This window comes from Peromyscus eremicus, chromosome 9, assembly GCF_949786415.1.
Source record: "Peromyscus eremicus chromosome 9, PerEre_H2_v1, whole genome shotgun sequence".
Taxonomy (NCBI): domain Eukaryota; kingdom Metazoa; phylum Chordata; class Mammalia; order Rodentia; family Cricetidae; genus Peromyscus; species Peromyscus eremicus.
Window position 1 is genome coordinate 56,187,664 of NC_081425.1, and position 25,729 is coordinate 56,213,392.

The window sequence follows — 25,729 nt, forward strand, 5'->3', positions numbered from 1 at the left end:
TTTGGACCCCATAGATCCCACAATGGGTCTGCCCACGGCCAAGGGAATGACTAAGAAAGCCCCAGGAGTAGGCATTGTGTCCGTCACGATTTCCATACTTTTCTGAAAGATGAGCTGTGGGCTGCTCCTCAGAGCTTGGGTCTCGGGGATATAACTAATACCTCAGGGACAGGAGGGCTGAGGAAAGACAGCAGGCATCTGCATATGACTTGGCTGGGCCTAAAGCAACCTAGGAAGCTGAGGCTGTGGGAAGGCAACCCTGCTGCATCGCAGACTCAGACCTCAGTTCGGAACTGAGGCAAAGGTCCCATCAGCCTGGGCCTTCTAGCAGCATCTAGAGCTACGAGGGAGAAGGGACTCACTAGGAACTTTGGAGAGCCCAGCCCTACCATCCAAGACTCCACTGTCCCAAGACTGTGACCTGACTTTTCATTCCAGATTCAGGAAGCCAGGGCCCCAGTGTTCAGTTCTGGGCCTCTGACAGTGGGGAAGGAAAATGATGGATCTTTCCAATCCATGGTTCTAGAAGGCCTGCCTGTGCCCTTCCTCATGCCGTGAATAGCTTCCAGTCTGCCAAGCCCCCTCACCTTCTAGTTCCACAGCACGAGGAGACCATTTCTGGGGTCCCTGAGGAGAAGCTAAGAGTTTTGTACAAGCTTGTGTCTGCTTTCTGTGTGAGCCCTGGGCTCCAGTCTGGGTGTAGTCTTCTCAAGACAGGAAAGAAACTTTCCCTCCCCTGGGAAACACATCCAGAGCTGATGTCAGTCCCTGGCTGGGCAGTCCATAGACTATAAGGTCAAGTGGATGGGCACTCTTCCCCAGCCTCTAGCTGGGGAGCCTCACACCATTCAGCTTTATCTTCCACCACCTCAGCCTCAGAGCCCAAGCAGCTCTGTCCAGGAAGAGTGACCATGCTCACTCTACTGGCTGTGACCTCCGGTTTGGGTTCTCAAGTCAGCTAAGAGTTGGCAGACAGTTTCTGGTGAGACCCCTCTGGTATGCGGGCAGTCTTTCTGATCTCACTCTCAAAGGTCATCTTTCCACACAGTTCCTCCCTTCCTGCCCAACCCCACACACGCTGTTTATTTCTCAGAATTAAATGCCACACTCCAGTCCTTCTCAGCCACCTCGGCAGCATTCTGCCGCAAAAGCTTGATACTTCGCGCAGGAGTAGGCAGTACCCTAAAGACCACATTTGCCACCCTGTCCTTTGGAGGAGGTCCTCGGTAATGTGCCGGATTGTACTTCCCCAGCACCTGTACCCAGGCCACATTCCCCAGAGCAACATCCAGAACACAGGTGCCCACAGACCTGCTAATTCACCCATGCCCTCCTGAATATAGACTCAGAGCCAATGGTGCCATGTGCTGGATGTTCTGTTCTTGTTTGGAACTTGGCTGGAAGGGTCTATGCGTTCTTCCCCGGCAATCTCCCTGGAGTCTGCATGTAGCACACTGGGGGAAAATACATCTCACAGAAATGTGGTCCAGCCAGAGCAGCCAGCTTGCAGCTATGACAGGAAGGGTTTCATCAGAGATGCCCACTCCCACATAAAGCGACATGGTGCTCCAGGGAGTGTCTCTAGCCTCATGGCCCCAGAAGTAGCAAAGAAGAAGACCTGAGGTGTTCCACTTAGCCTCTGCACCCTTCCCTGAGCATCGCATGAGCTGCTTCTGCAAAGTCTGAAGCTGTGTTTTGTCAAATATCTCCAGTGATTTTAGGAAGTATGTCTGAGTGGGTGTATGACATGCAATGCTAATGGCTACTACTTCATGTGCCCTGAATTAGGCATCCAGACTCTGTCATACATGGACCAACTTGGTCAATTCTCACCATAGCGCTAAGAGATCAGGACTCTTATTCTCTCCACTTTATAGATGACTAAATGGAAGTCCAAAGATTGTATACAGGCAGCTAGTGATACTGCTGGGAGGAAACCTCTAGATCCATCCAACAACCCCAGGCCAACCCCCTTAGGGTTTGTGGATCCCTGTTGCTGGGCCAGTGGGAGCTAAAAGAAAAAGGAAAAAGGGGAGGCTCTTTGACATTCAAGGCCCACTGCATGGCTCCAGCGCTGGCCCCTGACCTTCCAGGGCTCCACTATATCCCCACAGCACTCAGTAACCCAGCAGAACTTCCTTACCGTATATCTCTCCTCTCTCTCCTTTCTCTCCTTTCGGGCCTCGCTCACCTGCAACAGAAGGAAAACAGGCATTAGGAGGGGAAACAAACCCAATTTGTTAATAAGACGTTATCTTTGGATTTGCTAACCCACGGCCAGGGAAACCCTCAGGCAGCATCCAGCAGCCACCAGAGGGCACTGTGGGGAACATAATTATGACATCTGCTCTGGTCAGGCTGGGAAGGAGTGAGAAAGTTTACTTAGTGGAAGGAAGTACAAGAGAGCCCCATCTACCACACAACATCAAGGGATGCCTGCAATGGGGCAGGGGAGCAATGAAGCAAAGTCAGTCAGAGGTGGAGAAATTCACACCCAAGTTCATTCGTACAACCACAGTGAGGAAGGGGACTGAGCTCCAGCTGTCTATGGAGACAGGTTATACTCAGGCTGGGTTTTCTGGTAGGGGAGACTGTAAAACATGAAGCAGAGTTTTCAAGGACTTGTAGAAGTTCCTTTCCAGGGTTGCATTAAAAGATCAGAGTTTTCCCCAGCTTCCTCCTCACTCTATAAAGAAAGAGACTATCCTGGCACTGTTCGGTGGGCAATACAAAGGCAAGGGGGGTTCTATTTTAAGGCTTTCCAGACATACATCTGCAAGTCAAAAGCCCACTACATACCGTGGGTGAAGAAAGCCAGTCAGAAAACGCCAGGAGAGAGTATTTACTGTGATCCGAGGTTTGAAACAAAATAAAACAAAACAAAACGAACCACATACATGGTTGAACACATTTAGGGAAACATCCAGCAGCGTGTGCTCCAAAGAACTCACAGTGGTTATTCTGAAGAGTAAGAGTTAATGGAGCCAAGGAAGAAAGGACTTCCTATTTACTGGACCCTTCCTACGTGTCTGTACTACCTAGCTGTCTTTCAACAAGCACGGACTATCTTTATACCACCTTTAAAAGCTACATGTTTTCAAATTAGGATCACGAAAGAAAAACCTCAGTTCTTTTTATCACCCGAGAGTAGAATACGCTTTTCCAATGATCAAGAGAGGAGACCTCTCAGATGCAGGGTGGGGATGATGAATAGTCCTTTTTCTAGGTTATCCTGATAGTGAGTGAAATGTGGGCGGCCTGTGCAAGGAACATCAGGTATCCTTGTCTTCTGCAGTGATGAGGGGAGGTGTGCTGAGATATATATGTACACACACACACACACACACACACACACACACACACACGGGGGGGGGGGGCGCTCTGTTAGATGGCACAGGCTGAGTGTGACTCCTGGTCCACTCACTCCAGCACTCCTAGGCTGCTCAAGGACTGAAGGTATATGAGGCTCCAGGGTGCGGTAAACTTCAGTATTACCTTTGAATCCACGCATGCCCATGGGGCCTGTGGCCCCTAATTTCCCATCATCACCCTTGGGACCAGGCAGTCCTGGGGTACCTCTCTCTCCGGGCAGACCTGGGGTGAAAAGAGACAAGGGTGGAGCTGCAGACTCAGAACTGAAAGGTCCCTTAGATGCCACTGTCTAGATTAGTGATGAATGTGAACTTGGTCTTCTGTAGCCTTTGCTTCCTCTTGCTTGGCATCCTGCAGGTCAGCTCAGAGCATCCCCGTGTGCACTTTTATCACCCTTCCCTGGCCCTTCATCCTTGAAAGGCCTAGTAGTGCTGTGAGTGGATGGTACTGAGTGGGTAGCCAGTCCCATTCAGATACCCATAAGCATGCTGGACTTCTAAATTTCAAAAACATCTTTTGGATTATTTTCTGTGTGCCAGGTATAGGCTAAGAGGCTCATTGGTCAGTAGGAAGGGGATGCTATGGGGACAGCATTAATGGGTGAGTGGAGGGTGAGATAATGCCTTAATCTATTTAAAGAAAAACAAAACACCCCCTTTCTTTTCACAAACAAAGAGCCAAAACTATGAGGATGTCCCCAACACCAGTCAATGGGTGCATAGCCTGCCGCCCTGTTAGGTCTCGTGTTCCAGGTCTTGGCCATCAGACCCTGTGGCCACAGCCTGCACTGAATGCACCATGGTGAGCCAGAATCAACAAAAAATTTTATGGGGCAAGAGCCCAAGGCCCCCAAGAGTCCTGACCCAAGTCTAGTCATCGCTGCAGAACACAGCTCTCTTAATCAACTGCCTAATTGTTCTTTCCTGCTTGGAGAACAAGCTGGTTTTCATTGGGCTTTTTTTCCACAGCGCAAGAAACCTATCTCCCAGTTACTACCCCAGGGCTAATATCAAATGACTGGAGGAGGACAGTGGCCTCCCAAGGGTGTGAGAACGTCAAAGAAATTGATGGAATGTCTTCATTCCCTTCTTGACATGAGGCATCTTTTCCCAGAGTCTAAGAGTCCTGTGGCAACTGATCTCTGAGCCTAATGTGAGATGTGCCCAAAGCTCCCCACCCTATGATTCATGAGGCAGGAAAAGTGACTCCATGGTCCTGAGAGCCTCAGGGCATCCTCAGCCATAGAGCTGAGGACGGAATGGAGGTCAGGCTGGAGATCTCCCCTGCCCTGCCCTGCCCTGCCCTGCCCTGCCCTGCCCATCTTCTCTCTATTGTCTGAAATGTACCTAGAGATTGGGCAGGAATAATTCCTAAAAGAGACAACTAGAACCTTCCCCACAAGGCTTCTTCTCCCTGCATCATTTTGAAGCCTCTTCACTCAGAGGAATGTTGCATGCAGCACAGGCTCAGGAATGGGCAGACTCCCATGTTTGACAGAGTCCCTGATAAGAAACTTCTAAGACTATGAGCCTAAGAAGAATATAATCTTTCTAGAAGGTCCTAAATACCACCCCCCACCAGCCATGGGAAATCAGACATCGGGAAGTGAGATGGGGCAGGGGAGTGTCAGGCCCCTAGCATCATAGAACACCTTCACTCCAAGGTCCTGGCCATGTGAACCCTGATTCCTATGCGGGCAGTGCCTTGGGGACCTGGGGACTCTTGTATGTTCTTCCCTTAAGATCCTGGTACTTCTTAGGGAAAAGCATGTGGCCTGTTCTATGGTTAGATTGACAACCTCTTAGTTATCCAGTGGAAGAACAATGCAAGTCTCTTATTCCAACAAAGAGAGGGTCAGGGATGGACTTGAAACCCTCCCCCAGTCCCTCGCAGGGTACCCCATTACCTCGAAGTCCAGGGAATCCAGGAGTACCTGGCTTTCCCTCCTTCCCTTCATTGCCCTGGTCACCTTTGGGTCCTGGTGGCCCTGGAAAATGACAACAAGAAGATTAGAGGACTAGAAAGCCCGTGATGAGAGGAAGAGTCAGAATTCTTCTTTGGAAGCACATAGATGCCAGCTACTCAGCTTTGGGGGCCACCAGGGGAGGTTCCACGAAATCTCAAGAAGAAATAGGTGCTAGCTAAGAAGGGTGAAGGGTATTCGGGGCTATTACTGCCTCTCTCAAATCTATATGTTGAAATTCTTACCCTCAAGGTTATGGCTTGGAAAGGTGGGGCTGTAGGAGAGGACTGGGTTTATATGAGGTCATGAGGATGGGGCCCTCCTCAATGGGATTAGTGGCTTTATGAAGTGAGGAAGGTCAGTTCTGGTAGTGCACACCTGTAGCCCTAGCACTTCCTCAGGAGGCAGAGGTAGAAGGATGGTGAGCTTAGGGCCAGCCTGGGCTATATCATAAGCTCCCATCTTCTGTCTGGGGTTAGGGGACACCATTGAGCTTGGTACTGGCACTCATGTATGCCTTTCCTCTCCCTTCATCCCTGCCCCTGTGCTGCCGGAATACAATAAACAAGTAGTCATATATACACCAGGAAAGGAAGCCCTCCACTGAACCCAACTATGCAAGTACCCCGAACTCAGTCTTCTGGCTTTCAGAACTGAAAAGAAAGAAATGCCCGTGGTCTAAGTTCCCCCAGCCTCCATTTCAGTGGTCAGGGCTGACCAAGACAGAGTGGAGAGTTCTGTGCAGAGGAAGCAGTCCCTACAGGAGCTTAAGGCAAAGATGCAGCTGTGTAAGCCCTGGTGAAACCAGCAGGAGAGTCTCAGTGGGCTGGGAAAGTGGGGGTATTGGGAGGCCAGGGGCTGGACTTGACCCTGACAGGGGAGTACTAGAAGCCTTGGAAGGGGTCTGGTGGGAGAGTCCCATCAGGTCTGCACACGGGGAAGGGAGGAAGATGGGTGGGCTGTGTGTGAGAGAGGGGAGGACAGGAGGAAGGTGAGAGGCAGGGAGGCAGAGGCTGTGGTCCACTCAGGTGGAAGAGCCCTGGGTTAGGAAAGTGGCCGTCAGAGACATGTGGAATGGCCAGGCTGTTTAGAAAGTAGGACAGCTTTTGGCTCTCCCTGGGGAAGTGGTGGAGAAGGCCAAGCTAAGCTCGGGTTTCCAGCTGGGCACCTGGGTGGAGGATACGGTCTCTAATTGCTTGTGAGTGGGGCTTCCTTCCAGGAGAGGCTGCAGTGTGGCCGAGATTCAAGCATACGTGACTGAATTCAGTCTCCATGGCTCTGCCATGTGCTGAAGTTACTTGTCTGAGGCCACACAGGCAGCCAGCTGGTGAAGGAGCCATGCTTTCAGTCCAGGTCTGTCGGGCACTTAGCCTTTCGGCCACACCCATGAGGTCAGACATCCTACCCTTCCCACCTTCCTGCCATTCATTCTGGCACCTGCTGTTCCCAGGCTGGTGAGCCTAGAAGTCCTCCCTGTCAACTTCATATGTCTACAAGCTGGGGATGCTTCTTGTCACTTGGTTGGTGACCTTTCTCGGTCCCATGGTTCTTGCTGGTACAGGCATAAGCTGGAGAAGCAGACCTGGGGTATTTTGATGCAGACCTCACACAGCCTTGCCCTGCTTGCCCTGTGTTCTTTTTTTCTTTTTCTTTTCCACTTCCCAACAGCATCCTGTATACCTGGCCCTGCTATGGGAACCCAGGCTGCAAGCACTCACCCCTTGCTCTACTGGCTGAGTAGTGCTCCCAACTCATCCATCCCCAGAACCTCTTCACCTTTCTTGGGACATTGGGTGTCTACAGATGTGATTAGTTAAGGTCATACTGGAGTGGGATGGACCCTAATCTTGTGACCGGAGTCCTGTAAATAGACAAAGACACAGGACAATGGAAGCAGAGATGGGAATGAGGCATCTGAAGACCAAGACTGCCCCGGCCACCGGAAGTTCAGAAGACACAGGAAGGACCCTCCCTCTGAGTTTCGGAGTGATGAGACCCTATGGATGCCTTGGTTAACCATGCAACCTCTAGACAATAAACTGCTATTTTTAGCCCCAGTCTGTGGTGTTCTCCCAGGAAACAAAACATGTAGGCTCACAGCAGACCAGTGCCTTGCACAATCAATATTTGACAAATAAATGAGTATCTGAGGTCACAGGGTGTTAATACATACAAAACAACCCAGCTGCCAAGATCGAGATGTACTGATACATTCCGAAAGTTGGCACTGTCCTCAGACCTTAACCAAAGCTGACAGCTATTAACAACACAATGGCACAAGAGCAAGGAAAAAGTGGTCAACATCTTTTAAATTCACGGGTTACATAAAGCATTTAAGGAAAGCTGGAGTTGTTAGGCATCATCTTATTTTTTATTCCAATTTTCAGATAACAGGATCAATATGTGAAACCTGTTTTTACCAAGAATTACACCGTCCATGAAAGGCAGGGATAAGATTCAAATGAGTTCCATCACTCCCACCCTGTACCCCATCCCCATCCTGAATCCAGAAGTCTCCCCTCCAGGTCAAACTCTGCAGCAAAGGAAACCTAGCACAAATCTCTGTTGCTAGATTCTCCCCACCCCACACACTTCACCCCATGACACTCTTCATCTCTCCCTGCCAGGGACCCTGGGCTCCAAGAACTGAGCCCTCTACAACTGTGCCAACCCACAGCTGGCATTCTGAGGTGACTTTTGGGCAGTATATGTAGTTAGAGCCTTAGTTATGGCCAGCCTTGCTCACGTGATCCTTTTTACTTCTCAGATTTTTACAGTCTCGTGTCTTTTCATTTTCTGAAGTAGAGTACAGTGTGGAGGGGGTTGGGACAAAGTCTGTCTACTATCTGAGCCCACATGGACCCGGTCACTGACTGCTCTGCTTCCGTTTCCAAAACTACAGGGCCCTGGGCATCTACTCTTTCTACAACATAAGAGCAGGGTGTCTCCTTCCTCATCCAAAACATCCTGAACTAAGAAAAGGACAGGGCAGAGACTGCCAGCTCCATTCCACAGCCAGGAGAACAGCATGTCCACGAGGTCCAGGGGCATCCCTGCTGGAGAGACCCTCAAGGGCAAAGGAACGGGGACAGGATGCATCCATCTACTCACCTTCTCAGAGTATCCTGCATCCACTTTGAAGAGGGTGGGAGGACAGAGGGTCATATAACCCACCCAGGACCTTTACACCTACCCCAATCCTCCTACATCAGATATACTTGTTTCACAAGTGGCTCCATTTATAGCAATGGTCCACTTCTATTAACTGGGAGCCAGAGTCCCCTTGGCAGACCTAGAGCCCAGCCCACACTCCTTAGCACCACATTCTGAGGAGGACTCCCTCCTCCATCCACTAGATGGTGTTTTCTGTCGAAAATAAAGCAGCTGCCAAGTGAAGCTGCTTTGCAAACTTGTTTGCATTAATTAAGTGGTGTGCTTTCTATGTCTGGCTTGACATTTGACTTGGATAAGTCACTTCCACTCTCGGGACCTTGTGGCTCTCCACTATGATATAGGAGTATTAGATTAGATGATTTTAGAGGCCTAGTCCCAATCCAAAGAATTTTAGAAGGCTTGCATTTTAGCCATCTGTGTACGGCTGGGTGGCCGGCCTCAAGGCTTGCTGTCCCAGTGACTTCTGGCATGTCTCCCCTCTCTGATTTTCCTTCCTCCTCCAGGAATACCATCCTCTCTGATAACCTACATTCTCTGTGCCTCTAAATCCCACAGACAGATTTTGACAGACCTCATTGATGCTGAAAAATCCAAAGCAGAAAAACAAAACAATGCCCTGCTGAATGTCCCCGAAAGATGAACTGGAGTCAAAGCCCACAGAAAACTGCACAGCAAAGTGAGAGAATGAAAACCATTTGGGGCAAGCCCGAGGACAATGTAAATGCCCTCATCTTTGAAAAAGACATGCACTTGAGTATTTGTGGATTCTGAGCCAGAAGAGAGCAAAGGGGAGGGTGTTGTGTAGGTGTCTGTCTGCATGTGTGTATACATATGAGTTATGCATGTAGATGTCTGTGTATATGTGCATATGTGTGTACCTATGAATTATGCATTCATATGTGTGTGTGTGTGTGTCTGTTCATATGTGAACATATTCATGTGAATTGTATGCAGGTATTTGTGCATATGAATGTATGTATGCTCCTGAATTATGCATGGAGGTGTCTACATGTGTGCTTGTGCATGTATATACCTATGCATGTAGTACATGTGAGTTATGTATGTAGTTGTCTGTGTACATATGTATAAACACATGTGAGTTATGTATGCAGGTACCTGTGTTTGTGAATGTGTCTGTGCATGTGAACTATACATTCAGGTGTATTTTTGTGTTTCTAAATGTCTGTATAGGCATGTATGCACATGTGTGTGCATGAATGTGTACATGTGTGTTTAGAGAGGAATGAATTAGAGAGAAATTAGATAGAACTATGACAGGAAGGCTACTCCAACAGTAGTATAGAAAAGCATGGATACATACAAGCGCACTCTGGATATGCACTGCTGAAGGCCCTAAGGGTGATTATAGCCTCCTCTGGTCACTGTGGCAGCTCAGAGGAGGGACTATAGCATGATGAAAAGAGGACACAGGGCTGAAAGTGAACTGGAGAGATGCAGGTGGTTCTGTCTACTTCTGTGTGTAAGTGGAAGGCAGACAGGACCGAAGGGGATGCTCCAGAGAGCATACCAGGACTCACAGAAGCATGGACTCCCAAACCCGGCTCTACTCCCGCCCCACTCTGCAATCTGGGCAGGCTATTTAAGCTTCCTGGGTCTCGGTGCTCATGCCAGCACACAAGGGGACAGTGACACATCCCCAGAGAGGTGCTGCTCTTGAGAGATGCTGTGTGGCATGCCCCTGGTACAGCAACATGCAGCAGCCATACCAAAGAGGACAGTTTCTGCAGTGCCGACTGCCAGACCAACCAGGATTTTACGAATTGCACAGCCCTGACAGGGGAGAGGCTGGGTTATCAGAAGAGAGTTGGGTCTCTGGGCTAACAGTTGTCGGGTGGGCTGGCTAGTTTTGTCAGTTTGACATAGAATCATAGGAGAGAAGGGAGTCTCCATTGAGAAAAATGCTTCCATAAGATCAGGCAAGCCTGTAGGGCTTGTGGGTGGTACAACCCCAGTGCTGGTGGTTTGGGGTTCTATAAGAAAGGAGGCTAAGCAAGCTACAGAGAGCAAGCTAATAAACAGCACCCCTCCATGGCCTCTGCATCAGCTCCTGCCTCCAGGTTCCTCCTCTGTTTAAGTTCCTCCCCGCAACTTCCTTCAATAATTGACTATGATGAGGATGTGTAAGCCAAATAAACTCCTTCTCCAATCTGATTTTGGTCATGGTGTTTCATCAGAGCAGTAGTAACCCATTCATTAATAACTTCATTCATTCATATATAAGGTCTTCTTGTATAGACCAGCCTGGCCTCCATCTGTTGATCTTCCCACTTCCCTCTCCTGAGTGCTGGCTTACAGGCATGTGCCAGCACATGCAACCAATTGTACTCAGGAAATGAATCAAATGTACTCTACCTGGACAAACATATTTTTCTAACAGCCTAGTAGGCCAGGTTCAAGTTTGGAATTCTCCAGTCCTTGGAGCTCCACTCATTTGGGCAGAACATTTCAGAGTCATACAGTGTAAGACTTAAAGGTGAAGATGTGAGCTTACACTATCACTCTGGGGTAGGTCCTTAGGCTAAGCTTTGTAGGGGGAGGCCTGAGCAGGAAGGGCTAGCAGGAGGCACTATGGACTGGATTGGGTCACTCAAGTACCTTTGGCAAGGGTGATGTTCCTCAGGGCAATGGAGTGTTCCCAGTCCTTGAGACGCAGGTCCTCAGTCACCACGTTGAGCATGGCCAACTCCTGCTTAAGTTGCATCTCCATGTCCATGTGCACCAGCCTCATGCGGCGTGTGTCCGCACTGGCATTGCTCACCAGCACCTGCAGGTCCTGCAGCCGAGTGCTGTGCAGGGCCACGTCATAGGACAGGCTGTGGTTGAGGCCACGCAGTGCGCCGCCCACATCAGCCAGCTCCTCACTCAGGACGCCCACCCTGTGCGCCAGCCCATCCAGCAGGCCCTTATGCTGCTGCAGCAGGAGCTGGCTGTGATTGCTCTCCACCTGCAGCTGGTAGAGTTCCAGCTGTGCGGAGTCACTTTGCTGTCCAGTGCGGTCACGCAGCAGGGCCACCGCCTGCTCTGTCTGTGCCGCCTGCGCGTGCAGCCCCCACAGCGTACCCTCCAGCCGCTGCACCAAGCCTGCCAGGGCCAGCAGTGAGTCTGTCTGGTTCTGCAGCGCATCCTGAACCTTCCACACCTGTTCTGTCAGGTCCGCCTGCTGTGGAGGCTGCAGCAGCCGCAGCTGCATGTCCCGGAAGCTCTCATTCAGCTGGTTCACACTCCGAGTCAGAGCCTTCAAGTCATCTGGGGAACTTCGGGGCCTGGACACTGTGGAGGAGGTGAGAAGTGAGAAGGGGTTGGGCAGGGAGGTCCAGACAGCAACAGGCAAACCTGTGGCATACAGTATGTGCTCAGTAAAAGATGGATGAAAGGGAGGGATGGCTGATACTGAGTGCCTCAGTCGATCTCAGATGCTAACAGTCAGTGGTCCTCAAACCTACCTGCCACTATAATCACCTGTAGATATTGCTGACACTGGGCAGGACGTGGGCTTTGGAACTTTAAAAGATTCCTAGTCACTCTAAGTTGGAGCCTAGTTTGTGCTCTGCTGCACAAATATACACATCATGTGTTAGTTGATCCATAGGAAATGGCTGGTGTTTTTTTTTTTTTCCATTGGATAGATGTTGGATATGGATTGGATAGGTTTTGTGGAATTCAACTTAAGATATTGGTTATTCCCTCCAAAGCCCAGGGAACATCTTGGAAGAGGGGTTGGGAAGAATTGTAAGTGCAGGAGGAAGGGTTAGTGTACAAGCATGTCTTCCAAGTATGGGAGGGCCTTTGTCCTCATGAACTCACAGAACCCACACAAGATTGGTCTGTCAACATTCTGTCCTAGAGGAGAGAGGGGTTCATGAGGCTCTGTCCTCCTTGAAGAGCTATTGGTAGTTAATGGCTGCTGGAGAAGGGAGATGTTTTCTTCAATGATGTGGCCTCTGGTTAGCCGGCCGTGCTCCCCTAAATACTGCTTACCCACATTCCTGTAAATAACTCTAATTAAACTTGGTTGCATGTGCACACGCACACACACACTGGGAAAAAGTGTGTGTTATGATCCCTTCCACCTCAGGAAGTAGGTACCAGCAATCATCTAAAGTTCTCTCCATGCACCTAAGGGAACTTAATAACCTAATTGCTAATGATAACATTAAGAGATGAGGCCTTTTGGAGGCGACTAGGTCATGTGGGCAGAATTCCATAACACAAATACAATTATGACTTGTGCATGAAGTTCCAGGAAACTGTCCACCCTATCCCCATAGCAGGACATACAAGAGGTGCCATCAGGCCTTGAATCATCTGGGGCCTTGATCCTAGACTTCCAGCCTCCAGAACCATGGGCAAGAAATTTCTGTTGCTCATAAATTATCCAGTTTTAGGTGTTTCATTATAGTGGCCCAAACAGACTAAGCCAATCCCATTACACCTACCTCTTTTTACAGCTAGACCTGTTAATGTGGCCCAGGGTAGCACAGCAAATCCTACCCCAGTGAGCTATCCCAGAACTGGGCTTTCCTCTGTGCCTTCTCTGGAGCTGCCTAAAGCAATCCCATAAGGCAACAGGCAGGGCCAGGCTGACAGCTACAGTGCTGGCTTTGTGGCTTCCTCTGTTCAAGGTCCCATCTCCTTCTGCTGCAGCAACAGCACCTCTGGGCACGGGGGAGTCTCAGATCTGTGCCTTCCCCTTCTCTGCCCCCTTCCACCCTTGTAGGTTCCCTACGTTCATCCCCAGCAAAATGAGCCACCCCTGCCTCTCCCAACATTTCCCTGTGGATAGAGGTCTTTTCCCTGGTTATGAAATATCCTGAGGAGAAATCTTCATCACTAGATTCTAGCATCGTGGTGTCTCCTGGGTGCTGGGGTATCTAGGGACCACTGCTCTGCTTGGTGGAGTCTGAAAAGGAAACCAGTGGCTATAGGACAGGAAGGATGAGATAATTCTGCTCTGGAAATCTCAAAAGCCAGAGGTCCAGGAACTTAGTGCAAAGCTTGGTCAAACAAGAAAACAGGCGTACAACTTCTCTGTGAGGACTCTGCACTGGGAAGGATAGGAGACAGGAGGGGTGTTGCTAGGCATGCTTATCTTCTATATTATAGAGACACGCTTGCACTCCATGTGGTAAAAGGGAAGCAGCCTGTACACAGATTGCTAGCTCAGCATCCCATCTGAGTACTGCTGGGAGTTTGTTTGTTCTGTGATAACTCCCCACCTCAACCCAGACTCCCTTGGAGGAATACAAAGTTGAAACCAGCAGAAACTAACTTGACTCAGCATTTCTAGAAGTTCTTGAGCCCACACAGCCACAGAATGAGGGAAATACACATGGAGTAAGCAGAGAGGCACAGACGTCACGCGTCTCAGGAACATGGCTGACACCTGAGCAGAGGGGTTGACATCTGAGTCCCCGGAAGGACTGACTGGCTCTGCTCTGTTTTCTCCCTGTGAGAGCGGCTGGCTGGAGCTCATCTGCTCAGATTGCCAGCAGTGTGAATAAGAAGCAGTGTGAAGATTCGATTCCTGTCTCTGATTCTGATGTCACAAGTACCATGAACAGAATTCTGGCTGTGGAGGAGAAAGAGGGAAATGGGTGCTGAGGGCCACAAGGTCACCCGCTGCTGTACCCCGTCTGTGATGTTCCTGGAATCACACAGTGCTTGTGGTGACCTGGGGTGATGTTTTGTTTGTGCTCCAACAATTCACACTACAGTGACCCTTCTGGAAAACGCAAGTCGCTTTAGACAAGGTTCTGGGGTGTGGAGTTGAGTGAATGAAGCCTCGGAGGCCTACTTCAGCTTTCCCCATTGCTCTGACCGTGAAAGCCAGTCGCTCTGCCAAGTGTCCGCTCAGCCTCTCCACTATCAGTTAGTTCTGACAGTTGGAATATTTTGCATTCTTATCCATGGATCTTTCCCTTTGGTAGAATGTAGGACCTGTACATTTCCCAAGGTGGCCCTTCAGAATTTCAAAGAAACACATCATCCCTTTAATATGTAGGATCTTTTCTGCTTAAAATCCACACTTCCCTCATTCATTTTCTCAAGGCCTCCAGACATGCTGGCTGCCATATGTCATTGCTCTAGTTCGTCAATCACACCTTAAAGGATGAACAAAAGTATGGACAGATGGAACCTCGCAGAAGTTCCTGTATCTTGGTCATGAGACTTCTGGTGATGTGGCCCAAGCCAGGCATGGTCTGCCCCCTTCTGGATTCTGCAGAGCCCAGCCACTGAATGGATCCCCACAGCCTCTGGTGAACTGGACATTTCCATGTTCTACTGAGGAAGAGACTGAGGCCAGGAGGTGGAATGACCATTGATGACATGCCTCCTGACTCTTGTTCCCATGGCCCACACCACTGCCACCCTCCGGAGGGTGAACTAAAGAGCTGTCAATATAAAAGCAGCTTACGGGGGATGAACCCATGAGCAGCCAAAGCCAGGACTCCACAGACTGTGAGCTGAAGAGATCGCCCAGGACACTGTGTCTGCATGTCCCACTGACATGGGGTGAGAAACTGAGGCAGGGCAGGTGGAGAACAGAGATCCCAACTCTTCCCCCTAAGTCTCTGCTCAGGACACCCCAGAGCTCGGGTAAACCTCAGTTCGTCAGAGGTGGGAAGGCCACCCTGAGGTGTGAGGATTCTGCTTCTGACGTTGTCACTAGGAGTGACTGGGAGAAAGAGTGCCAGCCCCTTGGTTGAAGCCACAGGTGGTTTAGGCCACATTTTCCCACAGACCAGGTAGTGAAATAAGCAACTCCTCCTTCATCCACAGCCCTGAAGGCCCCAGGCCCTGCCCATCTGACCCTTCTTTGGTACCTAGAGGCTCTAGGTCTTTCTCTTTGTCCAGGGAATGGAGCTAAGCCTGTGTCCACATAGGGGCAGCTAACAATTACCTTTCCCCCTCCCAGGGAGTCCCTGGGAGTCCTTGATCATTGCACAACCAATCTGAATACAAATCCAACTTAGAAAGAAACTCCTCCCCAAGCCCACACCCTCCTCCAGAGCTCCTCCCCAAGCCCACACCCTCCTTCAAAGCTCCTCCCCAAGCCCACACCCTCCTTCAAAGCACTGTTTGCTTAGCCTTCCCAGCTCCATCATTTGCATACCCAGGCCTTACAATGCCATTCCTGCAGAGTTTTTCATTTAATACTATAATTATAATTATTTCACAAGAATTTTATCATCTTTCTCTTAGTCTCTTACAATTTTGCTGGCTGCAAGGAGTTTCTGAGGACACACTATTATCTCAGCAAATAAATGCAGACTTTTTCTTTTTTCTCCCCTTTCTTTCTCTCTCTCTTTCTCACTTAAGATTTTTATAACAATAAAGTCTCAGAAGTTGGCTTAGTAGGCAAAAGATAAATAGACATTTTTGTGACTTAAAAAAAAAAAATCCCATAACCAGATGTGGGGGCTCGCAACAAATACAAAGGTGGCTGAGGCAGGAGGATTGCCATGAGCTTGAAGCCAGCCTAGGCTACATAGTAAATTATAGGCCAGCCTGGGCTACAGAGTGAGACCAACCTCCCCTCTGTCTCAAAAGCCAAAACCAACCAAACAATAAAATCATAGTCAATGACTCTCCCCAAATTACACTAATTCATGCTTATAGCATAGATGTTTAAGAGAGTCAGTTTCGATACACCCTTACTTCACTACACCTCACGGTTTTCCTATTGTCCATTCCACAGATAGAGCATGGCACCGTGTTATTAGGATAATTCTGTCACAGAAGCAGCCTTTTCAAGGTGATGTGCTTGTTCATTGGAATGGCCCAGATAGCTTAGGTATGTAGACCAATCAGATCACTGTTTGTGAGGTCAAATATTTTCGGGGCCCCATCTCATGCCGGCCAAGCCCAGAGCAATGTCCTTCCTTTGGGACCATTTCCGCACAGCAGAGTGAATTATCTCCTTCCAACAGTCACCGAGTGTTCTCTGCTCATGACCCGCCCCTCCCCCTCTAATTCCTTCCAGATGGTTGCTGTCCTCAACAGGGAACAATTCTTGCTTGAGTGTGACTCTCTTAATTCGTGTTTATGCAAACAGCTCATTTATCTCCCTCCCTGGCATATCTACTTTTAATGTGCTTTAATGATTCTTCAACTTTTATACTTTCACAAGTGGAAAAGTAAACCATAGACTAACAATAACAACCGGCATCTCCCGAGTCTTCGCCGTGTGCCAAACATTCCTCTGCGAGCCTTCCATGCTAAGACGAAGAGTCTCAAAGACCCTGCCACATAAGCCTCAAATATCATTAGCATCCGCGTGCTCCAAATGGGGAAACTGAGGCAAGCAGAGGGTAAGTCACACACAAGATCGCAGGGCCAGGAGATAGGGGAGACTGACTTTGGACTCTGGAAGTGTGGCTCCAGGGTCCCCAGTATGAACACCTCTCTGATGGGGGATTGAATGTGGAGAGCGAACTTTGTAACAGACACACTCAGATGCAGAATAAGTTTGGAAGATAGTGAGTTCCCTAACATAAACCCCGGCTGGAGCTGGGGTACTCGGTAGAAATCACACAGCTATTTAATTTAAGAACCTGACTCAGTATTGATGGCTGGGTCCTACTTGATGAATTAGTAGCTATTTTGTGACAATATATAGTCAGTGTGTGAACAAACCCCCGCCTCAGGCTGCAGTAGGGTCAGGTTCCTGAATAAGCCCGTTTCTTATAAAGTGTTTTGCTCCACCTGGCTTTCCATCCACACTCAGTTCTGAGTCAGCTCCCTGGCCACAGTCAGCTGTCCTGTTCATGAGTACACCATCATCTTCAGGCTCAGTCAGGGTGCTCCAGATGTGGCCTGACCAAATAGCTATTCCCCAGCATAGCAAGAGCGCACTAACAACAGTGAAGGCCTTGTGTGTGACAGGCAGGATGTTTAGTGACACGAACATGGGGCATTAGTGTGGGGGGAGAGGGGCGTATGTTCATCAGATGTGTGCGTGCGTCATGTGTGTGTGTGTGTGTGTGTGTGTGTGTGTGTGTGTAAGTCAGTTTCAGGTGTCATTCCTCAAGCACCGTCTGACTTGTTTTTTGAGACTGGGTCTCTCACTGAAACCTAGATCTTGCTAATTAGGCTGGCTGACCAGTAAGCCCCAGGAATCCTCCTGTCTCCACTTTCCCAGCACTGGGATTACAAACAGATTACAAATGGGATTACATGGCAACAGGTCCTAATTTTTATGTGGTTACCGGGGATTGAACTCAGGTCCTTGTGCTTGTAAGTCAAGAACTTCACCAATAGAGCCGACCCTTCAGCCCTGTATCCTGCATTTTTGTACAAGACCACACAGCTATCATGCCACTTCATTTTCAACCCACCTTTCCCTGGGAGGTGCAGAGGACAAAATTCATCCTCTTAATTATCTGAGACGGGATGCCAAGAGATTGTCTGGAGCATAAAGCAAGGGGGAACTTGGGCTGTCTGCCCCTTCCTGGTTTTCTCCTCTGAATCTGCTGCCAGGGTAGTCAGTCCAGGCAGGAGAGAAGATGGCAGTTATCACCATCTGCTGTCTGTCAAACAGTCCTGGTTTTCAGAAGTTGCTCTTTTGCACTTCTCCGTAAGCTTGGAGAGTAGGAATGGCCACATCCATTTTCAGGTGAAGCAGATCCTAGAGGTGGCAGGGTGTGTGGACAGGGTTGGCTGCCAGGCAGGGAAGGCCCCAGAGCTGCAGCTGTCCTCCACCTTACAAAGCTACATGGAGCATCTGTCCCCCTCCCCCCTTTTTTTAATCTAGAAAAGTCCTGAAGGGAGGCACTTGCCAAGTGTCCTTCAATGTCCCTGCGGTCCTTCCACTCCTGAGGGCTGACAGTGTCATTGTTCACAGCTGGGAAAATCTAAAAAAGGGCCTTCAGGCACCAGCTCAAGGCCACCCTGCTAGTAGGAGTCAGGGGTAAGCCTACACTCCTTCCAAGGTCCCAGCACAAACCCTGCCTTATCATCAGGCCAGGGACACAGAAGACAGGCAGGCAGGCAGGTATCAGAAATCACAGAACATTGTATTCAAGGCAGAGTATGGGGCAGGGGGTGGATGAAAGGTAGCGGCCATGCCAGCAGGTCCAAAGAGGCGTCAGGAATAAGTGGCTTTTCGTGCTTTTCAGGTAAGCTGTGGCACTGGACTATGCTTCCTGAGGTCGTGGTGAGCAATTTAAGTGAAAAAAAAAAATCATTTATAAGCAGAGTTCAGGGCCCGGGTGGCCGCTCCATGGGTCAGGTACTTGCTGTGCAAGCACGTGGACCTGAGTTCCAGGCCTACGGAAAAAATCTGAGCATGGTGGCCTGAATCTGCAGACCCGGCACTGGTGAGACATAGACAGACGGACGCTGGGGCTCACTGACAGTTCATTTCCAGTCAATTTCAGTCAATTTGAGGCCAATGAGAGACCTTGCCTCCAAAAATAAGGTGGAGAGCACCCAGGGAGCGCCACCTCCTGGCTGACATTTGGTCTCCACGTGCATTCTCGCACATGTGCATGTATACCCATACATGCGCACAAAAGCAGAGCCCAATATTCTTTCAGCACTGTTAGTGAGGAGTCTGTCACAGAGTGTGACACGGATTGGTTTTCCCACTTCACTAGTATCTCCTGACCCCAAGGTACAGGACAGAAGCAGGAGCAACCTCCCTTTGTGTGTGACCAGTGCAAACACATAGGGCTCGAGCTTTGTGTTTAGTCCCGCCAAGACTTGTCCTGCAACTGGACATCAGTTTATCGTTTAACTTGTGTTTTCCCAGTCAAATACCTTGGGACAAAAGATACGGCGGGGGCTTATGCATTGCCACCGTGTCGCGTTATCCCCTCAACACCAGGATGTAGTTGGATCTTCTCACCTCCACCTATCACCTCCTCTTTGTCCATGATGGGAATGGTCAGGGTCACTCTAACACTTGTGATGGTCCCTGCAAGAAGCCCAGGCAACTATGAAGGCTTGCATGGCCCAGCATGGCCCTGTGTCTAAGGAAACACAGCAACGGACCAAATAAAAATTCCTGGCAGCTTTTCCCCATTTGGGGGACAAAATGCCTGCATTTTTGCTGGATGTTTGGCCTTCAAATGATGCAGAGGGCCTGACCCTAACTTACACTGTTACTCTGGAGTTCAGAGAACAAGTCTCACTAAGCTAGTCCTAGGAGTAGGGGGCAGTCGTGGAAGTCAGCTCCACTGCGATATGGAAAACCACAGACGGAGAGAGGCTCACACTGGAGGTTGGAAGTCTGAGTTCAAGGTGCTCCCCATGGTGGGCTTCTTCTCAGGCCTCCTACTGGGTGTGCAGGACACTCACATACCTGCTCTCCTGCTGTCTCCTTACAAGACCGTGGGAGCATGACCCACCCTTATGACGTCACTCCTCCTTAAGTCCCTCCTTTAAATCTCATCTCCAATTTAATTCTCCTGGGCATGGAGTACAAACATTCAGTCCGCAACAGAGTTTTAGACTATCCCCAGGGAGCTGGAGACACACAGACATGGAACATGGATTCCTGCTGCCCTCCCTGTGAGTAGAGAATGCTCTTTCGTACCAGCAGATGGAACCCACACTCACAAGCAAGTACCTGACCCAGTGAGCGGCCACCCGGGCCATGAACTCTGCTTATAAATGATTTTTTTTTCCCACTTAAATTGCTCACCACGACCTCAGGAAGCATAGTCCAGTGCCACAGCTTACCTGAAAAGCACGAAAAGCCACTTATTCCTGACGCCTCTTTGGACCTGCTGGCATGGCCGCTACCTTTCAGCCTCCCCCTGCCCCACACTCTGCCTTGAATACAATGTTCTGTGATTTCTGATACCTGCCTGCCTGTCTTCTGTGTCCCTGGCCTGATGATAAGGCAGGGTTTGTGCTGGGACCTTGGAAGGAGTATAGGCTTACCCCTGACTCCTACTAGCAGGGTGGCCTTGAGCTGGTGCTTGGAAGGCCCTGTTTTAGATTTTCCCAGCTGTGAACAATGACACTGTCAGCCCTCAGGAGTGGAAGGACCGCAGGGACATTGAAGGACACTTGGCAAGTGCCTCCCTCCAGAAGTGGTGAGATCAGGGCAGATTCCTAACAAGAATGTGGAAACTTGCTCAAAGTCTATAATGTAGTATATATTAGTATAATGCATCGGAAGTAATTTAGCTGTTTTTTTAAAATTATGTGTATGCATGTGTGTCTGTGTGGGGTATGAACAAGAAAATGCAGGTACCTGTGGAGACCAGAAGAAAATGCTGGATCCCTTAGAACTGGAGTTAGGGTAGGGAAGGAGAGGAGGACAGCTGGGCTGCTAGCATGAGCTCTGATGTGTGTAGCAGGTACTTATGGCATGGAGGGAGCCTGGAGGCCAGCATGAGCTTTGGCATGCCAATAGCACCACAGAGAGCCATTTGCTCCTTCTGGGGAGGATAAAGGAAATGGTTCCTTTTGATGGAGAGGAACTGACTTCACAAGTTCCCGAGGAATTCTGGATTTTGTCTAACCACTAGAATTTGGGGAAATGGAGTTCCCTTGGGACCTGATAGTTGTGAACCGCCTAACGTGGATGCTAGGAAACAAACCAGGGTCCTTGAAGAGCAGGATGTGCTCTTAACTGCTGAGCCATCTCTCCAGCCTCTTGGCTGGGATTTTTTTTAAGAGTTAAAAAAAAAAATGTCTACACCATTTGACCTACTAATCCAACTTCTGGGAACTTACTGTTAGGAAAACTTTTCAAAAGATGGGAAAGGTTTCTGTTTATTTACCAAGCTTAAACAGGAGAATGGCGGGGAAGAGACTGGGTCAGTTACAATGTGTCCTTGTGTTATTGCAAAATATGTCTTTGTTCTTCACCCCCTTTCCTGGCACAGGACTGGTAACCACTTCAGAAGCTGCACAATAGTATCAAAAGTGTCTCCTGGGACGCTAATGAAGTGAATGATGGTTGGCCTCCAGGGGCTTCAGGAATGGTGTCTGGTCACTAGAAAAAGCAAGAGACATTTTGGGAGAGTTGGGATTTTTTTCAGTCCCAGCTTGCATGCGCACACACACACACACACACACACACACACACACACACACACACACACACACCAACCTTTAGGAAAGGAGGAGGTACTGAAGGTTGAGAGGCTACCACTGGCCAATGATGTAGTCAATCATGTCTACATAAGGAATCTTCCAAACCCCAAGTGACTGAGTTTGTAGTGCTTCCGAATAGCTAGAGGATGACATGCCAAGGAACTTGGGTGCTCCTGGCACCCACATTGGGCAGCTCACAACTGTCAGGTCAAAAAAAAAAAAAAAAAAAAAACCTGCTGTACCCCAAGCACATCTTGGTGTCCATCTTTGGTAATACCCTTTATGATAAATCACTAAGCAGAATTGCTTGCTTCTCTGGATTTTCTAGCAAATGAACTGATCCCGAAGACAGGTTTCTGGAAACCCTGATTTGTAGCTCACCAATCAGAAGCACAGGCAAAACAGACCTGGGCCCGAGGCTGGTGGTGGAGGTGGTACATCTGGGAGACTGAGCCCTCAGTCTGCGGGGGCTGACGCTACCTTTGGATAGACAGTCAGAAGTGAATTAGAAGACACCCAACTAGCGTCTTGGCAGAACCGATGCTTGCCTGGCGTGGGGAGGAAGGCTCCCTGACATCATGTGCCGTTTTCTCCTCTGTCGACTGAGAACCAGAGCAGAAAGTTTGCTTTTTTTTTTCCCCCTAGGGGACCCCTTGTGGGAGTCTTTTTCAGTCATTAAAATTATAAGTGACCGGGACAAGGATGGCAAAATACTCATGAGATCGTTATACTAATAATATTAGGTGGAACAGTGCCCCAGAAAGGACACTGTAAAATCTCGATATGCAAATGGGTGGATCTGAAGAAGAGACATAACAAACAGTGACTTGATGGAGGGCGTGGGCTTAGGGAGGAAGTTTCCTTCTTAATTTGGATTAATGGTCAGATTAGTTGTGCAATGACCAAGGACCCACACAGCCCTCGGGGAAGCGGACTGTCAATTAATTGTTCCTACATGAACAGTCTTAGCACCATTTCCTGTTTAGAGAGAGTGACTCGGAGCTGGACGGTTCTGAGGAGGGACGGACAGGCAGGACCTGAGGCTTCCAGGGGTCTGAGGACCAGTGGGCTGTGGATGAAGGAGAAGAAGGAATTGCTTATCCCGCCACCTGGTCTGTGGAAATGTGACCTAAACCACCTGTGGCTTCAACCAAGGGGCTGGCACTCTTTCTCCCAGTCACTCCCAGTCACAAGCAGAATCCTCACACCTCAGGGTGGCCTTCCCACCTCTGATGAACTGAGGTTTACCCGAGCTCTGGGGTGTCTTGAGCAGAGACTTAGGGGGAAGTGTTGGGATCTCTGTTCTCCACCTGCCCTGCCTCAGTTTCTCACCCCATGTCAGTGGGACATGCAGACACGGTGTCCTGGGCGATCTCTTCAGCTCACAGTCTGTGGAGTCCTGGCTGTGGCTGCTCATGGGTTCATCCCCCTGCAAGCTGCTTTTATATTGACAGCTCTTTAGTTCATCCTCTGGAGGGTGGCAGTGGTGTGGGCCATGGGAACAAGAGTCAGGAGGCATGTTATCAATGGTCATTCCACCTCCTGGTCTCACATCTCTTCCTCAGTAGAACATGGAAATGTCCAGTTCACCAGAGGCTATGGGGATTGATTCAGTGGCTGGGCTCTGCAGAGCCGAGAGGGGGCAGACCATGCCTGGCTTGGGCCACCTCACCAAAAGTCTCATGACTGGAATGAGGGGTTAATCCTTCCACCACACTCTGCCCAACTTATCTTCATCTTGAAAAGTCACCTTTGATCTGCCCATCACCTACAAATAGGTCCTGTCCCTGGCACATTGCTGGTACACAGGCTGGATAGGGGCCACCAGCCCATCACAACCACCCATAGTAGGGTGCCCTGTCAGAACTTCAAAGGACGCTAGTCCCACCAATGTGTTTGTTATTATCCCCGGAGGCCAGGCTGGATACATTGTGTATACTGTGTCCTGGAAGAAGGGTTGCCGATCCTGATCCAAGCACACACTGTCTCTAATCGTTTCTGCTGATTACTGTGAAAACGAGATCCAAGATGAATTATAAACCAAAAGCCTCCTAACAAGGAGATTAGCCCTGGCTTCCCATTTTGGAGGCTCAAGTGTCTGAAATCATGGCCAGTCATTCAGAGAGAGAAAGAGAGAGAGAAAGAGAGAGAGAGAGAGAGAGAGAGAGAGAGAGACAGAGAGAGACAGAGAGAGACAGAGAGAGACAGAGAGAGAGACAGAGAGAGACAGAGAGACAGAGAGAGACAGAGAGAGACAGAGAGAGACAGAGGGAAGGAGGGAGAGAGGGAGGGAGGAAGGGAGGGAGGGAGGGAAATTTCACTAGGAGCAAGTACCTTATAGGAAAGTGATTGATTCTTTCCAAGTGCAAGTCAAGATTGCTTAGACCAGCACAATGCTTTGACACAGAGCCTTGAACTTCATAGGCAATGCGTAAACAGTTGTCAGAAGTGTTATTGAATGATTGAAAACGGAGAGTGTCATGAAACACAAGTGTCCTCAGCTCTTCCTGGAAAAAGATGAGCTTGGACTGGCTGTTTTGGCAGGTCGTGGGCTGCGCCTCCCATCCTCAGCCAGCCTTTTCCTCCAACTGTGTCTGCAGCGCCCAAGTCCCCCAGTGTACCACCTGCTGTACCACCACCCAGCTCGCCTCCCCTCTCTAGCTTTTGGCACCCAGTGCATCGGGCATCTCAGAAACACAGGGAATGATTTGAGAATTATACTTTCATGCCCTGGGCCCCTGGGAGATCCTGATGGATGGAGGCAGGAGCCAGATGATAATGCTTTCTTGGAAGAGACAGCTTGAGGCCCTTGTGACCGGCTCCTTAGACGGCAGAAAGGGGTGGAGTCCCAACGGAGACCCACTCAGAGCCATGTGCCTCCCTTGGCTTCCTCTGTTTCCTGGCTTTATTCTCGCCATCTCCCGCCATTGCTTCTGAGGAACACATCTTACCAACAGCTACGAGACCTCCACCTTGTACTCTCGTTCCACAGAAATCCCAGGCCAAAACAAGAAGCGTGCCTTCCTCCACCATACCAAGAGTTCAACTCAAATCCTGTCTTCTTTGATGCTCTTAGTTTCTTCACTTCCTGACTTCCTACTGTCTGGAGAAACCATATACAAGTTCGGATTAAGGCTGGAAGCTCACACATGTTTTAAGTCATCTGATCCATGAATGAGAGGTGCCTTCTCACTGTATGGGCCTGGCTATTGGTGAATCGATAAGCTTAAAATACGAGCCCTCCTACTAGCATGGTTTTGGGAGAGAAAACAACATACACAGGGAGATCCTCCTGGGGCTGGAGAGATGTTTCAGTGGTTAACAGCACTGGCTGCTCTTGTAGAAGACCTGGGTTTGATTCCCAGCATTCATGTGGCTGCTCACAACTGTCAGCAATTCCAGCTCCAGGGCATCTAAGACCACCTTCTGGCCTCTCGGGGCAAGGTACCCATATGGTACACACAAGTAAAACACCCATACACATAAAATTAAATTAAAATTTGAAAACAATTAAAAAAAGAAAGAAGGAATCCATAACTTCCTTTTGGAAAGGCAAAGCCCAACATGGGAATGAAAAAAGGGTGAACACTGCTGGGACATTCTTCGTATATGTGGAGGCAGAGGGGCGCTTCTAAGATGTTTCTATCAGCAGTGAGGAGACTGTACTGAAGGGGACTTAGGAACCTGAGGGGGCTCGGGAGGCTGTGGTCCTGATGAGAGAGAAGTGCCTGGACCATAGTGCTGTGGTTTTGAAGTGTCTCCCCCAAACTCATACGTTAAAGACTTGGTCCCTAGCCTGCGGCGCTAACCGCGAGTTGGTAGAGCTGTCACGAAGTAGGGTCTAGTGGGAGGACGTCAGGTCACCGAGGATGCACCCTAGAGGACAGTATTGGGACCCTGGGCCCTTCCTTTCTCTCCTTGCTTGTTGGATACTGACGAAGTCAGCAAACTTGTTCCTGCCTTGACTTCCCCACAATGATGGACTGTCACCTGGGATTGTAAGCTGAAAAGACCCTTCCTCCTCTCAGTTGCTTTTTGTTGGGTATTTTATCACAGCAACAGACATGAAGCTAGAACACACCCCAGCAGTCACACTTAAGCCTGCTCACCTCTCTGAAGACCCCGTCTCAGTGAGTATCATATTCT

At 49.4% G+C, this 25,729-nt stretch overlaps 1 protein-coding gene across 1 annotated transcript in view; it reads right to left on the reverse strand.

The window, feature by feature from the left end:
* The window catches only part of Scara5 (scavenger receptor class A member 5), an 86,623-nt gene that overhangs the window by 14,771 nt on the left and 46,123 nt on the right, over nucleotides 1-25,729 (reverse strand). Inside the window, exons 4-7 of the mRNA XM_059273452.1 lie at nucleotides 11,126-11,800; nucleotides 5,279-5,359; nucleotides 3,496-3,594; nucleotides 2,144-2,191 (exon numbers count right to left, since the gene is read on the reverse strand). Of these exons, the coding sequence (XP_059129435.1) occupies nucleotides 2,144-2,191; nucleotides 3,496-3,594; nucleotides 5,279-5,359; nucleotides 11,126-11,800 (903 nt within the window). The remainder of the gene's footprint in view (nucleotides 1-2,143; nucleotides 2,192-3,495; nucleotides 3,595-5,278; nucleotides 5,360-11,125; nucleotides 11,801-25,729) is intronic.